Consider the following 15,072-nt stretch of genomic DNA (forward strand, 5'->3'; position numbering starts at 1 on the left):
ATCACACCCTGTATTTAAATTTAACATAAACATATTAATTTCAATGTATCCCTGAAGTAACTCATTAGTCATTTTCCCTTGTTTTGTCTGTGGATCTTTCATTCAAAAAATAGAAGACAAAAATAATTTAAAATTAGGCCAAGGGAAGCGTAAAACCACAGATCTCTGGGATGACTCAAACCTCACTGCAATTATATTCCTTAACTTGTTTCAAAAACCTTTATTTTAACATGTTTACTTTTAGGTTTTTATGTCAGTGGAATGACATGCATACACCTCATAATTGGCAACGTTTCAGATCTAAACTCACACATGCATTGTGAAAAATACCGTCCAATATTCAGGTTTCAATTAGTTTCTAGAGCTGAATCTGCTCTGGCTTTTCTCTCACGGTTTGAAACAAGAAACAATATTAAACCTTAATTTGTTAAGCATAAATTCATTTTAAATATTTACTTTCCTGATGATGGTATCATTTTATTTCCTAACATGCCAAAAATTTTAGTAACTCAGAGCTTTGAATATCTAATGTTTATCAGCACATTTAACATTTTTCATGAAGTTTTAACAGTAAGATAAGAATAAACATATAAATGTGCATAGAACCACCTACAGCATCTTAGTGTTACTCTACAGTTTTTCTTACAAATAATTTTCATAAATATTTTTCATTTACAGTTTGGTGATGGTAAATTAGAATCATCAAAGCATGTCACTAACAAACTCTGCTATCCCAAGCGTTTTAAGCAAGGACATGGTCAAACCCAGCTGAAATCAGTCTCATTAAACTCCCTTAATTGGCTCACTTCCGTTCAACAATGGAGAGGCAACCTTACGACTAGATGCAGAAGGGAGCTAATCATTTTGACCCAGCCAAACTCCTCAGTCCTTTTAATACTGATGTCAGAAGACTTGCCACTGGATTTAATGAGAGCAAGTCTGGGTCCAGTATCTAATAAAGAGATTATTCACTGTGTAGAGAGATTGTTCCTGCAGTTTGGAAATATGCTTAGCAACCAGTTTTATATAGAAGTATAAAGTCCTAGATAAAAATCTTGTAAGTACCTTCAAAAGAAGGGGATACTTGCATATTCTCTGTATTGGCGTTACTAGATATCCCTCCAATGGTACATCTGTGTTCTTGCGTCCTCCAAGGAGCATGCAATTCTAGAGTGTGAACAGTTTCAGAAATTATTAAAAAATCCCAAGAAAATTATCAGAAATAAAGACAAGGGCTTATGCACACGGCAATATCAGCTAAGCTATATATAAATTATGTATGCATATGTTAAATATGTGATGAGGGAGGTTTGCAAGAGCGTCAAAAGCACAGGCTTGAACACATGCATAGGCAGGTACATTGACTATCACACATGACAAGGAAGCTGCGATGGTGTTATGCAGGCATCTCCCCCACGTATCCTCTTCATCCAGTCTGATTAAGAGTGGCCTTTTTTTAAGTTCAAAAATAAAATACAGTAAATAAAATGCTAAAAATACGCTTTCATGCTTCAACGAACAAAAATAAAATTAATTCAGGGTGACCACTATAGGTGCTGTTGGTTCCAAAAGGCATGTTCGCAACAGTAAGTAGCATCAAAGATGCTTTGAAAAGCTTGAATATGGCCATCCTAATACACACGCACACAAAAGTCTTCTGTTTACATGCTTCTATATTTAAACACAATGTGCAATGAATAAAATATCCTTAGTCATGGGCTAAATGTGAGTTTTGACAAGACATCCAACTATGGAAGCAGAGACTACATGAGATACTGGGTGGAAGCATCCATGAAAAAAATAGCTGAGAGAGAGAGAGAAAAGAATAAGGGCTATTTGAGATAACGAAGTCTGCAAGGGACATCACAACAAATATTTGAAATTGCTGGAATTAAAGTGTAAGTACATAAAGACCTAAAGTAATGATGGAAATTATTTTATGGAGGGATCAGAAGGAATTGTGATGCAATGGTATGAGATAATCTACAGCTTCAAAGAGCAAGATGTCTAAACTGAGAACACTAAACAAAAGTAGTTTAATACAGCCAGATGGTATGTTGACACAGGCCACAAATCTCGATGCAGACGCATTGTTGATGGAACAGAGGCTACACAACTGGGTGGCCACTCCGCTCAGCACGTAACTCACAACGCACATACCCCATAACCAGTGCTGCTAGGGGGATCACTAAACCCATCCTTAAATCTCTGCTTTGTACTCATGGTTAACCAGCTTCTGTCTTATCCTAAAGGATCCTTTATCCTAAAGGATCTCACTTACCCTGCCAACAAAAAAGCTTTACTGATAAAGACCAAGCAAGATAATGGCAATGAAGACTACAGTTTTATATAATGACTGTCTCTATCCTTAAAGGCGCAAAAGTTTGGTTTCAGCTCCCAACTATTTATAGATAATCACATCTCTAATGACCTGAACTGTTTGATCTGGCTAGGTGACCTCAATTGTACTTTCAAATCAAACAGTCAGACCTCCCATTCTCTAGGTTAGACTGCTGCCACTTACTCTACAGACATGTCCTGAATCTACAAGGAACCCAAAGCAGATGTGGAAGCCCTGTGCATGCGTGCAGGAGTACATGACACTGACACATCATGAGCTGCCGCAACTGCACACTTGGCTTCCTTTCTCACAAAAGAAGCTCTTTGCAATCTTTCGCTGGAATATTTTGCTTTTTGCCTCTGTAGTCAGCATTCACCCCTTCTTCTTGAGTCCGGACATGCTGCTCTCAATACAAGAACCATGCGTGTGCAGCTCCTCAAGTCTGGAGCAAGGTGAGGGATACTGTGTCAACCACTGAGGAAAAATAGGAGAACTCTGAAGCTGTTTTTAACTATGAATGGAACACTGCTGAATAAGAGACTCCTAGCAAAAAGGCAGATAGAGCTTCATGTCACCCAGTACCCCCTACAATAAGGAAATTCCCATACTGCTCATTAACTTGGCTGTAAGTAAACGCAGCTAGGAAGGGAGTCAGATCCAGTATCTTTCAAAAATGTAGTGAGCTGCACCAGGACAACTTCACCAAGAACTCTGTCAACAGCAGCAGTGAAAGCCTACTGCATGCTAAAAATAATTAAAGAAATTAAATAAAACTTGTGATGGCATCATCTTTTCTTTTTTAACCATATCTGTGATGCTGTGTTGATAGTCTCATTTGCTCTCCAGTCCTAAAATGTAGTAATCAGATCTAATCACTCTGAAATTTGATCTCATATCTGAGGGCACCTTCTCAGGCATTTAAGCTCCAATATAGTAGGCCCCACATTTCAAAGCTGACCTTGTTATCACAGGACACCAGGAAGGAAAACACAAAAATCATTCCATACCAAATCCTTCTTATAACAACTAATGTCAACTACTAGGAAACTCAGTACTTACATGGAAACTGGTTTTGCTGTGGGAAAATCATGAGGACGGTCATACTTAACATTTTAAAACCTCTCTTTATTTGTCTTGTAAAGTGAAAGACTAATTGTGTAGCTGTTTCTTTTGACCTCAGATTAAGTCAGCATCTAAGATCAGGATGGATACTCCATGATCCATAACAAAACGTTCTTCTGCCTGGCACAGCCATGGCTACAGTACCAGAATGTGGACCTTCTCTTCAGAAGTTCTGACAAGTCATTCAGCTTCCTTTCTCTAATTTCTTTCCCTACCCCTCCTCATATATCTCATCCTATTCTTCTTTCTTTCTACAGGCACGGCTGGATTTACACTCTTGTCTCTTGGCCAGCAAGTTCAAGGCACACTGCCTAATGCTGTATTACGCATAGATCCAAGTGCAGCAGTGAAAATACGATGTACACAACCCCTTCCCCTGGAAACACCACCTCAGCTGAAACTGTCTACTAACCGCTTGCAGGTGTGCTTGTAGTTGTTGCATGGTGGAGGTGACAGTGCTAACAATTCACTGCCCAGTCAAAAAATATTAAGTTAGAACACCAGTTCAAAGTTTATTTACCAAAAGAAACGTCCGCACTGTTCTTATTTTGTTCAGGTCAAGCAGAACTTTCTGTGCCTTCTCGTGGTTACTGCAGTATTCATCATAGATACGGAATTTCTCTTTCTGCAGAAACAAAGAAATACATTGTTCTTCACTTGCCGTTTTGATTTTTTTTAATTAATAAAACATGGAATGAACACTTTTCAAAGCTGAATAGCTAATATAGTCTTCATTTTGGAAGGTCAGCTCTTCCTCCTATGTTTATTATTTGAGGTCCAACCTCAAATTAGAATTATGAACAGTCTGGAAGCATCACTTGGGAATTTCAATCATAGAATCATAGAATACCAGCTTGGAAGGGACCTCAAGGATCATCTGGTCCAAACTTCCTTGGCAAAAGTACGGTCTATGCAAGATGGTCCAGCACCCTGTCTAGCTGAATCTTAAAAGTGTCCAATGTTGGGGAATCCACCACTTCCCTGGGGTGATTATTCCAATGGCTGATTGTTCTCATTGTGAAAAATTTTCTTCCTGTGTACAATCGGAATCTCCCCAGGAGTAACTTGTACCCGTTACCCCTCATCTTTTCCATGTGACTCCTTGTAAAAAGGGAGTCTCCATCTTTTTTGTAGCCACCCTTTAAATACTGGAACATGGTGATAAGGTCTCCCCTAAGCCTTCTTTTCTCAAGGACGAACAAACCCAGTTCTCTCAGCCTTTCCTCATATGGCAGGCTTCCCAGTCCTTTGATCATCTTTGCGGCCCTTCTCTGGACCCTCTCCAGCTTGTCCACATCTTTTTTCTATAGCAGGGACCAAAACTGAACACAGTATTCTGGGTGTGGCCTCACAAGTGCTGAGTAGAGTGGGTTAATGCCTTTTTAATCTCTGCTGGTGATGCCCTTGTTGATGCAACCCAGCATCCTGTTGGCATTCTTTGCCGGAGCAGCACACTGTTCACTCATATTGAACCTGTGGTCCACCAGGACCCCCAGGTCCCTTTCCACAGAGCTGCTCCCCAGCCAGGTAGATCCCAGCCTGTGCTGCACTCCTGGATTATGTTTTCCCAGGTGCAAGACCATACATTTGTCTTTGTTGAACTTCATAAGGTTTTGCTGAAAAATTTCAGAGGCTGGACTATCACAAAAACACAGGATAAAAAAAACAGGAAGAAAATGCACAATGAGTGGCTTATTTGCTGACATCATTACCTATTTTGTCTGCAAACACTTGTTCACAAATACGATCCATACTTCTGCAGAGTCAAAAACTGATGTTATTCAACTTCTGTAAAATGTTTCTACAAACCATTAATAATTTTCTCCTATCACAATGAATAAACAAAGACTTAGCAAACAAATGGGACTCTAACCAGAGATAACAATGAAACCTAGACTTTTTGTTAGGCCTACAACTGAAAGCAAACTAACTTGTCCGGATTTTGCAGAGCTCTGTAACACTGACATCCTTGTTTTGCTCCAACAGGAAAAATAATACTCCTAGAAAACAATTGCTACAGGACATACAAACACACTTGTGGAGGTACTGCAGTTGTGAGAAGTAAAATAACTTCACAGTCCAGAACCATGGAGATATTTTACTCAGCATATGCAATTCTTTGTTAAATATTCATATTTTTGCCTAGCATCAAAGGGGAATAAAAATAAAGCATTTTATTACTTTTGCTGTTTCATGCAACCCTGATCCTTGTACTTCCATCTCACGTATAGGCACCAGCCTCGCCCACGCTGCAGGGCTCAGTTCGTCAGCCTGGGCTAAGTTGGTGAATATAAAAATGATGAAACAACAAAAGTTTGCCCATTTGATATGATCTTTCTTCATTCTCCTCCCCTCTCTGTTTTTTTTGAAATGGCAGTAACCAAGAGATGACCTCAAAGTACTCTACATTATGCAATCAAGTCATATTTTGTCCTCATGACTATGTACACTCTTCATCATGACAGTAATTAATAAAGACAATTAATAAAGGAAAAAAGTGAAATAAGGCTGTAATAAAAGATAGCGTACATAATGAAGAAAGCAGGTTCCAATTTCATGCTGCGCATTAGGTTCTGGCTGTAAACACTCCTCCACCAGGGACAGGAAGTTTTTGTGAACTGCGAGAATATCTTCAATATTTGAAAACAACATCTGCAAAAGAATAAAACATACGTAAATAAAACATCAGATACAAAACAGAAGAAACATGCAATTAGGAGACTAACCTTAACTGTCTCTTCTGTGACATTTTTATCCACTTTGGCTGTAGCACATTGGATCATTCGGTGAAGGAAAGCCTGCATGAAACAAGACAAATAAGGAAAAAGCTATTTCAGGAAGACTTGAATAACTTTTAGCTTTTTACGCTTATAATTTGTTTCCCAAATTTCTTATGCTTTGGATACAGTGTCACATCAAAATATTATTTGGAATCTAAAACAAATATTTTATTTATAAAGCATTTAGTAGTCCTGTTATCCTAACATGATATAAAACCCTATCTACGTAGTGTTAAAAAGAGTTAAACAGTGAAATATTAATGAAGCAGAGAAACTGAACATTTTCTGAAGTACCACTTCCACCCTGCACTCATATTACAATCAAGCAAAAGCAAAATGAGTAATTTTCAAAATCTCGCTCTAGCACTTTACAAATTGACTACAAGACAAAGCCGAAATAAGCCACTAATTTCTAAATTAAAACTAGTTCGGAGATACTATAATGAAATGTAACTTTTACCATAGTAACCACAAGTCAGGTTTCTGACGTATTAATAATCAAACCTATTGTAAAGTAAATTCGCTTAAATAAGTCAGCTGCACCTGGTTTTGCTTAATGAAAATGTTCACTCTTCCCTCCCCAAGACCTCATCCTTGGGGATCAAATGAGAAGTTAGTAATACCACTAATAAAATACCAAAAGAGTAAGGTTTCTTGTATTTCACATTCAAGAATGGGAAACAACAAGAAGAGATGTACAATAAGTCGTTCCAAAAGAAATAAATCACATTTCAGGTACAAAGGATATAATTAATTTTTATGAATTCATTCCATTACAAAGACTTGGGTATGTTCTGAAAATATCTACACGCTGTAGACTAAAATATTACATTGACAATTCTTCACATAGACACGCATAATCTTTAGTCATTAAAAACTGGCACCACAAGTGCACAAATGTCATGTCTTTCATAACCATTTTGCTCCAAGCCACTGTGCATTGTACAGTGTACATGAACTCATCTAAATTCTGGCGTGGTGTAAATTCCATAAAAGAGGCAATAAAATACTCCTACTGTGTGGATGGACAGCAGTCACAGCATCCCTTTTTTTCTCTCTGCTGGGACTTAAACATTTTCATTCCCAAGCAGTGATCCTTTCTCTGCTGAAGAGGACTATGTAACTGGCATTACACATTTTTATTACTGAAGAGACAAATCTAGTTATCCAGGACATAAACAGAATTAAGTTTGGAACATTGCCAGCACATTGTATGTTTCGTATCACTCTCTACAGTGATGTAGATTTTCTACTTCTTTAAACCCCTCTTTTTCCTGACTATTATGCTTTCATTCTAATGTTTTATTGATGGTAAAAAAAGCCATTAATTCATTTGCAGCAGTTTACTGTTGGTGGACGACAGCCCTTTATATCCTTCCTTGCTATGAATATCCACAGGGGTTATGGCAAATTTACTGTGCACATTGCCTGTACCAATCCCCCATAGAGTGAGAAAGCCTGTTTAACTGGATGACTCTAAATTCATTTTTGAAAGTTTTCACTAAACCAGCCAACAGTATTAAATATACTTTAGAATTGAGAGGGAGAAAAAAAATCACGAGAACTACCTCTGAAACTCCTGTCTATTTTTACTGTCTGTAATCTCTCTCTGTTCACATTATTTCCCCATAGACCAAACATACTGCTCACCCACACTTATGTTATCCCAGAAGATCTTCATTTCCTGTAACTGTGAAGGAAGGTGAACATTCAGTTGGCTGAAGGCAAAACAGAAAACGATCTGGGAGCTGGGGCATTAGTTATTCTCGAGTGATTCAAGACACTAGCTGAGAGTCATGAGGTCAAGAAGAGCATACATCAGCTGCAATAAACAGAGTTGTCCAAGGCAGCACTGCCCCAGACCCCACATCTGCAGAGGTTATCAGAAACTGAATCCAGGAAAATCCAAACTCTCGCAGAACCCAGACACAAGTCACTAATTAAGGTAGGCAGGCCTAGGATGACTTCAGCCCCTTCCAGCAACTTGGCGCAAGCCCGTATGTTACGTTGCTGTGCTCATACTGCAGGGGTAGTGTAGTCACGATGCCAGCTTTTCCTAAAGATTTGCCACCTGTTGTTCCCATCAATGTAGATTTGTTTCCTGAAAAAAATCATAACACTATGTCCCACAAATCTGTGGATGTGACCATTTGAATCTTTCAGGGCACTTACATGAGAGCACTACGAAGCCACACATATCTCAAAGTAATTGGAAAAATCTCATGTTTTCCAGAAGAGTGGGGTAAGAGAATTCAGGGGAGTGCAGGTAGGGATGGAGGTCTCTCCCTCCATCCACCTGCCACCAGGACCCATCCTTGGTGGTCTTCATCCACTGTGGCGAGAGCAATGCAAAGCAATGATGAAACCCAGGTTTCCATGATGCCAAATGCATCATGGATACCAACTCCCTTCCTGGAACGCAGAGACATCGTTGACTCCAACACCTCTGCTCTGAGACTTTGCTAAGGAGAACAGGCAGTTGTCATCAGGCAGGAGGATGGAGAAGTAATTGCTTTTGTTACAGTGTGAAATAACCTTAATCCAGCACTGTGACTATGGAAAGAGAGGTATCTCTGAACTTGTATGAACACACAGTTGGTCTGAGGGAGAGATGACTGTTCAAAAGACTCCAGAATTATTTGAACATCAACTGAGGACAACCAAGAACAGTTCTTCAAAAATGAATAAACAAAGAAAAAGCAGGTCATTTGTAGACATAGCTTTAAGGAGGACCCCAACATAGAAATAACAGTCCTTAAAAGGAAAATATATAAGGATGCCCAGAAACTGCTCAGGAGCTGACAGCTGCTAAGCTAAGAGAAAAAAGTTTATAGAAGCTTTTGAAGATAAACCACATAAACTATTACTAACCACAGAAAAAACACACCTGTAAAAAAATGAAAGAAAAGTAAAATGGACATCTCAGACAATTTATGATTCACTAAAGAACCGGACATACAAAAAAAGTCAGAAACTCCTCTGAAATAGCACTGAGTGGTTTCTAAAAATTCTACCTTAACTTCAGGTCTGCTGCTCAAAGTCCAGACTCATTACTGAGCAGAGCATTACATGAAGGAGCAAAGCATTACAAATTGCAAGGGCACAGCTAAATAGCCCCTGCTCCTGGACTGAGCAAACAACTGTAGCAATCAACTGGCATACATAATTCCCATGCTCATTAAAAAAAAAAAAAAACCAACCCCAAAAAAACCAAAAAAAAAACCCCAAAGCAAAAAATGAGCTCAAACTTAATGCAATTCCATTTATCACGCACACATGTCAGTAAATCATGACTCATGTTTGTTTCCTGGAGTATACTGCACGTCTTGCTGAGGTTACTTCAAGATTCATCTACATTAGTGTAGATGTTTCTTAGCACAACATCAAGCACAGAGAATAACATGTATCTCTGTGCACGCCAGGATTCCAGACCTTTGTCATCTACACAGTGATCCTCAACTTCCCTAAAGCTTTTCAAGTGGATTCCAGAGTTTCCATTAACTTACCTTCAATTCCTAGTTTTCTCAAGGAACAGTAAAGCCATATGGTTTAAACATAACATAATTTTCCATTTTCATCTTGTGCTACCAGCATTCTAGCTACATTGCTATAGTACAGGGATTCACCCTTGCAGCACTGCAAATGGAGATCCGCTGCCCCTGGCACTCTCTGCCAGCCAGACTCTTGCTGATTTCCTGAATTCAGAGTTAAAGAGACCTCCGTGAAGCATTCCAGAGGAGCAAGTTGGCTGGGTACCATAAAGAGCAGTCTAAATTTAAAAGATCAAATGAAGAGGAAAGATAAAAGAGAGGGTGCTTGTTATTTACATTTAAAAAAAAAAAATCTTAATCCAGTTTCATTTGCCAACTTTTAGAACTGTCTGTGGAAAACTTTGTCATTCTAGGAATATTCTTGAGTCACTCAAATTGCTACAACCCTTGCCACCGCAAAGTTTGAAACTCAAATTACAAACCTAAACTTCCTCAAGCATCCTTCTGGAAACTTCCTTAGCACAAAATGGCATCTAAATGATCAGTGTATAGCTGCTTTGGAGAAGGAGAAGAAATGCCCAAAAATGCTGAGAAAATTCTAAACATGAAGAGGCACATCTTTAGAAGTTTGATGTTCTTTAGAAGTTTGACAAACTTGCAGACCAAACCGTGGGGTACCAACTGAGCCCTTTACAATAGGGGAGCAGCTACACATAAAATACATAAGATAACAGCTTAGGGCTAAGGTTCCCTAACTCCACTGGGGACAATAAAACTCTATTTCTGGCTATGACTCAGGGTCTCTCTGCCACACTGGTAAGGAGGAGGGTAATTCACCTCTTCCTTAGAGAAATGTGGCAAAGAATTACACAGAACATTTGGAGAAGATTCCATACTAATAATATCAATGAAGATAACTAAATCCTTTTTTCATGGTTGTGTATTCATTACTTCCAAAATATTTTGACATACTTTCTGTACTAGTCTGTGCACTAACTCTTTTACCCTTTGCCTGACAGTGCTGTAACACACTATAGGAAACACTGGGACTGAAAATTCAAACATAAAGACCGAAAATCCAAATTCAAAGAATTAGAAAAGAATCTATTCACTATGCCAAATAAACACTAATGTGTTTGCCTGTCTGTTGATCTGCTGCCATTTTGCGAGGCAGCGTGTTTCACAGAGAACGACACTGAGTTCCTGTTACGGGGATTTTACTTCTGGTCTTATGAAAATAAGAGTAGCGTTGTTGGGTTGTTTGGTGGGGGTTTTTTTCTCTATAGTTGCTCTATGTGTTGTTGAAAAAAAAAGAAAAACACCACCGCTACAGATAACGCAAGAAGCTGCCAACAGCACAGATTACTTCTCTAACATCTGGAATGAAATCAGGGAAGACAAAGAAGTCTGCCTGTAGAAGATTCCCAGGGCACGAAGAGTTTTCACCTTCTCGACAGATAAGAAATTAAGTCCTGAAATTATGTCAGAGCACCTGGATCACAAAATATATGTAACTATTTTTCTGAAAGCAATCATCCTACTTTTGTGAGCCTAGAAAGAAATATTCTTTTTTGTTTTAAAAAAAGAATTAAAGAAAAAGTTACTTATTTTTTCCCCTCAGACTTCTTTTAACATTGTTTCTACCCCTAAATCTATACTGTCATAAACAAAAACAAGGTAGACTGCAAAAACATATATATTTCTAATAAGGTCATTTCCTGTATATTTTCACTTTAGGAAAACCAGTTCAACTGAAGCGCCCAATCTATTATACTGAAGCCTGCTGAATAAAGCTAGCAAGATGTTTTGTACATTAAAACTGAATAAAATTTTATTTTGCACACTGTCAAAAGACAAAATCCTAAAAGAAACCCACAACAAGGAAAATGTTCATATATTTCAATTTTTATAAGTGTCTATGATAATAGGCTCATCTTCACAAATTTAGAAACACAAAGCTGAAATATTTGTGCTTTTTATGTTTTCTCATCTGGATGGTGGAAAACATTTTGCTCTTTTCACGATATTCAAAATGATCCTAGAGAGAACCCTGAGACCTATACTTGGGAGGAAAACTGCTCAAAATTATAGATGAGTAGCCAAATGGATTTTCTTATCATGGCTAATTCAGCTCACAAACATCGAGGTAGCACTTTGCACATCAGTCTGAGTTTTTGCACGCTATAATTAATGCACGTCATATTCCAGGTCCCAGAAGAACACCATGCTGGTTTTGTTGATGCACTTTCTCTTGATTTTGCCACCAAAAAAAAAAAAAAAAATCAATAGAGAAGACTCCAGCAGCAATAGCAGCTGTGGTAAGCACTGTGTGCTTATCCTCCTCTTCCCATTAACCTGTGCCAGAAGCAGTAGCTGCTCAGGCTGGCTTCTGCTACTGAACAAAAGACTCTTCTTCTCTCTCCAGTAATTCACCAGCTGAGGCACCACCTGTTTCTCCCATCTTGCTTGCAGGACTGGATGAATCACAAGCATCAGAGAGAGCATCAGTCAAGGTCAGATATATTCTTTCTCCCTGCTGTACCTAGAGCCACTTTCAAAGCCGGCTTCAGATCCTGCTGCCCATAAGGACAGGGGAATAGACGGAGCACATCTGCAATACTTTCCATTCTAGCGCCAATTTCCTTTCCACAACTGACCAAACTATTCCCTTCTCCATTCATCTGACCCAAAGGGGCATCAGTCTGCCTGAAAGACTTATTTTCTTAAGGTAAACATGAACTCTTAGAAGTACACATACAAAAAAAAGGTGATTGCATTGACGAAACAACTTCATAACCTGCTCATACATGCCAGATTTTGGGATAATTGTAACCCTTTGTCTGTCATGTACAATTTTTTATTTTCTGCTAAAGTTGTTCTCTACCACATCAGAAAACGTTTTCCAAGAGAAGAGCAAGAAAGCCTTCTCACCTTGTCCGGTATCTCGATCTCCCTTTCTGCACTTCCCTAGTCACTGACAATATTTTTCAACTTTTTACTGCACATCTTGTTCATCCTTTCATGCCCACTGAGACTCCTAACTCAGTTTCCTCCTTTGATGAGGAAGTGCCCCCTAAACTGATCTCCCCTACCTCTAAAATCACCTGAGTTATGACTGTGCTTTCACTTTTGATCCCCTCCTTCCTTTCAGCTCCATAGCAGATGAAAGCAAAAGGTTTACAGTCAAAGTCCAGTTCCCCTCAGCCAGGCGGGAAGTCAGATGTCTCCACCCTCTTCCTTGTACTGAAGCCATTCTCAAAAAGATTTAGTACAACCTTTTCCTGGCCCAAATCAGAAGATATCTGTTCCCTTTTCTTCCCAGATGTCAAGAATCTTGTCACCCATATCTAATATCTTCATTTTGGGAAACTGGTTTTCTGAGGACTAGCTATGCTCTTGCTGGTCAATACAAGTTTGGTTGATGAATAACGATGGAGTTACTCACACAACTGCAGTTAAGATCTTGCCTAAGTGAATTGCCAAATCAGAGGCTGGATGTCAGCCTGGCTCATACATGCTGCTGCAATCTGAAGCCACATGCAGAAAGCTGCTAGATCATCACCTACATTTTTTCTTGATTAAAATATAGCTTAACTAGAGCTTTAGAGAAAGGCCATACACTTGGGTAAGGGATGAACACCCATCTGCAAGCTGAGCAGAAGGCAGAGTCTGTCTAATATTTTTGGCAAATATTTTATGCAACATGGCTTGCTGCTAACCAGGCCTTCATCCCATTAAAAATGCAAACAGGTTAGATTCTGGTCTCAGCATCACCAATGGAGAGTTTTTGGAAGGGTAAGGGGAAAATAGGGATTTGCCTGTCCCATGTGAATTTCTGAACAGACTGCTGGGATCGCAACAGTAAACCAACCAAACAAGAGGTGTCCGTATCAATAAATAAAATGTTTCCAGCATGCTTGTGAAGAAGCACAAGATTAATCTTTATTGTATTTTGAAGATTTCCTGATGAAGAAAAAGATACTCCGGATTGAAAAATGTTCACGTGTATGTGGAATTCCCTCTGGTAACACATTATATGGTCCTGTTGGTGCCTGTTACAAAGTGAGTAATATACTGCTAATCATACAACTGATCTTGTATCACTCAAGTGGGAATGGAAAAGAAATGACGTCTACAAACAAAGTTTACCTCTCATAAAAGTCAGCAGTTTCCTGAATTTACAGAACACTGGGTTCTTACTGGGAAATCTCAGTGAATTCAGTTGTGTCCACGACCAGCAAATCAAAACAAGAAACTAGAAAACCTCAGAGCAACTGTACGTCTGGAAGTAACAGTATGTTCCCATTAAATTGCAATCATAATTAGAAAAGAATTCATATGTTTGAAACCTTTATACTTCATACTACAGTTTCTGTTTCTTTTATGCAGACGGGTCTGCTTATTCTAATCAGTAAAAAAAAATCTTGAATTTTCATTTAATTTTTACTCCCAAAATGATGATTTTTCTAAATTTCTTTTTTTTAGTAGGAGAACACCAATTTGGAAGAACTCAACATTTCCAAAATATTTTTTAGACAACTTTTTAATTCTACACATCAAATTTTATTTCTTTTAGCGACTCATGAATTTCAGAAAGTGTAAAATGGTCAAGATGAGAAATACATTTGTCACAAATGACCCCTTTGAAAGACTTTTTTAGATTTTCTGATTCAATTTGACAAATAATAGTTAGAAATCTCAAAAACATTACAAGAAAGCCATTCTCTGCTAATCTCCCTTCCTTATCTTTCCAAAGTTCATTAACATGTTTGAAAACAAGTTTGAGTCTTTTCTGACTCAAAAATATCCACCAGAATTAAGAGAGCCATAAACTTTATCACCAATTATGAGAAAGAAACCTGAAATAACACATCACATCTCCACTTTCAGAATTAAAATTTAAAGCTTACTTCCTATTGCATCTGCATAAGGGAGGAAAGCTGACTCAGCACCAATGAAAATTAATTATTAAGTCCTTAATGATTAAGGCAGCTAGTTAAAAAACTCAACTGTTTTACCTATAAACTGAGAAAACTTGAAACTACTGACAGGTGATCGTAATGGAAGCTCACCAAACCCTTTTCACAGGCTCAGTTTTCAACACATAACACTTTTTTTTCTAGTATTGGATTGCACAGTCTTTAATTGTGAGTTTATTTAACGTTTATCAGAGAAACATAGAATCATAGAATGGTTTGGGTTGGAAGGGACCTTAAAGATCATCTAGTTCCAAACCCCCCTGCCATGGGCAGGGACACCTTCCACTAGATCAGGTTGCTCAAAGCCCCATCCAACCTGGCCTTGAACACTTCCAGGGAGGGGGCATCCACAACTTCTC

The 15,072-nt window shown here is 38.5% G+C and overlaps 1 protein-coding gene across 1 annotated transcript in view; it reads right to left on the reverse strand.

Moving 5' to 3' along the window:
- PREX2 (phosphatidylinositol-3,4,5-trisphosphate dependent Rac exchange factor 2) overlaps positions 1-15,072 on the reverse strand; it is a 190,491-nt gene that overhangs the window by 129,144 nt on the left and 46,275 nt on the right. Inside the window, exons 3-6 of the mRNA XM_076329593.1 lie at positions 6,190-6,261; positions 5,993-6,115; positions 3,984-4,088; positions 1,066-1,167 (exon numbers count right to left, since the gene is read on the reverse strand). Of these exons, the coding sequence (XP_076185708.1) occupies positions 1,066-1,167; positions 3,984-4,088; positions 5,993-6,115; positions 6,190-6,261 (402 nt within the window). The remainder of the gene's footprint in view (positions 1-1,065; positions 1,168-3,983; positions 4,089-5,992; positions 6,116-6,189; positions 6,262-15,072) is intronic.

Source organism: Aptenodytes patagonicus, chromosome 2 (genome assembly GCF_965638725.1).
Source record: "Aptenodytes patagonicus chromosome 2, bAptPat1.pri.cur, whole genome shotgun sequence".
NCBI classification, from domain to species: Eukaryota; Metazoa; Chordata; class Aves; order Sphenisciformes; family Spheniscidae; genus Aptenodytes; species Aptenodytes patagonicus.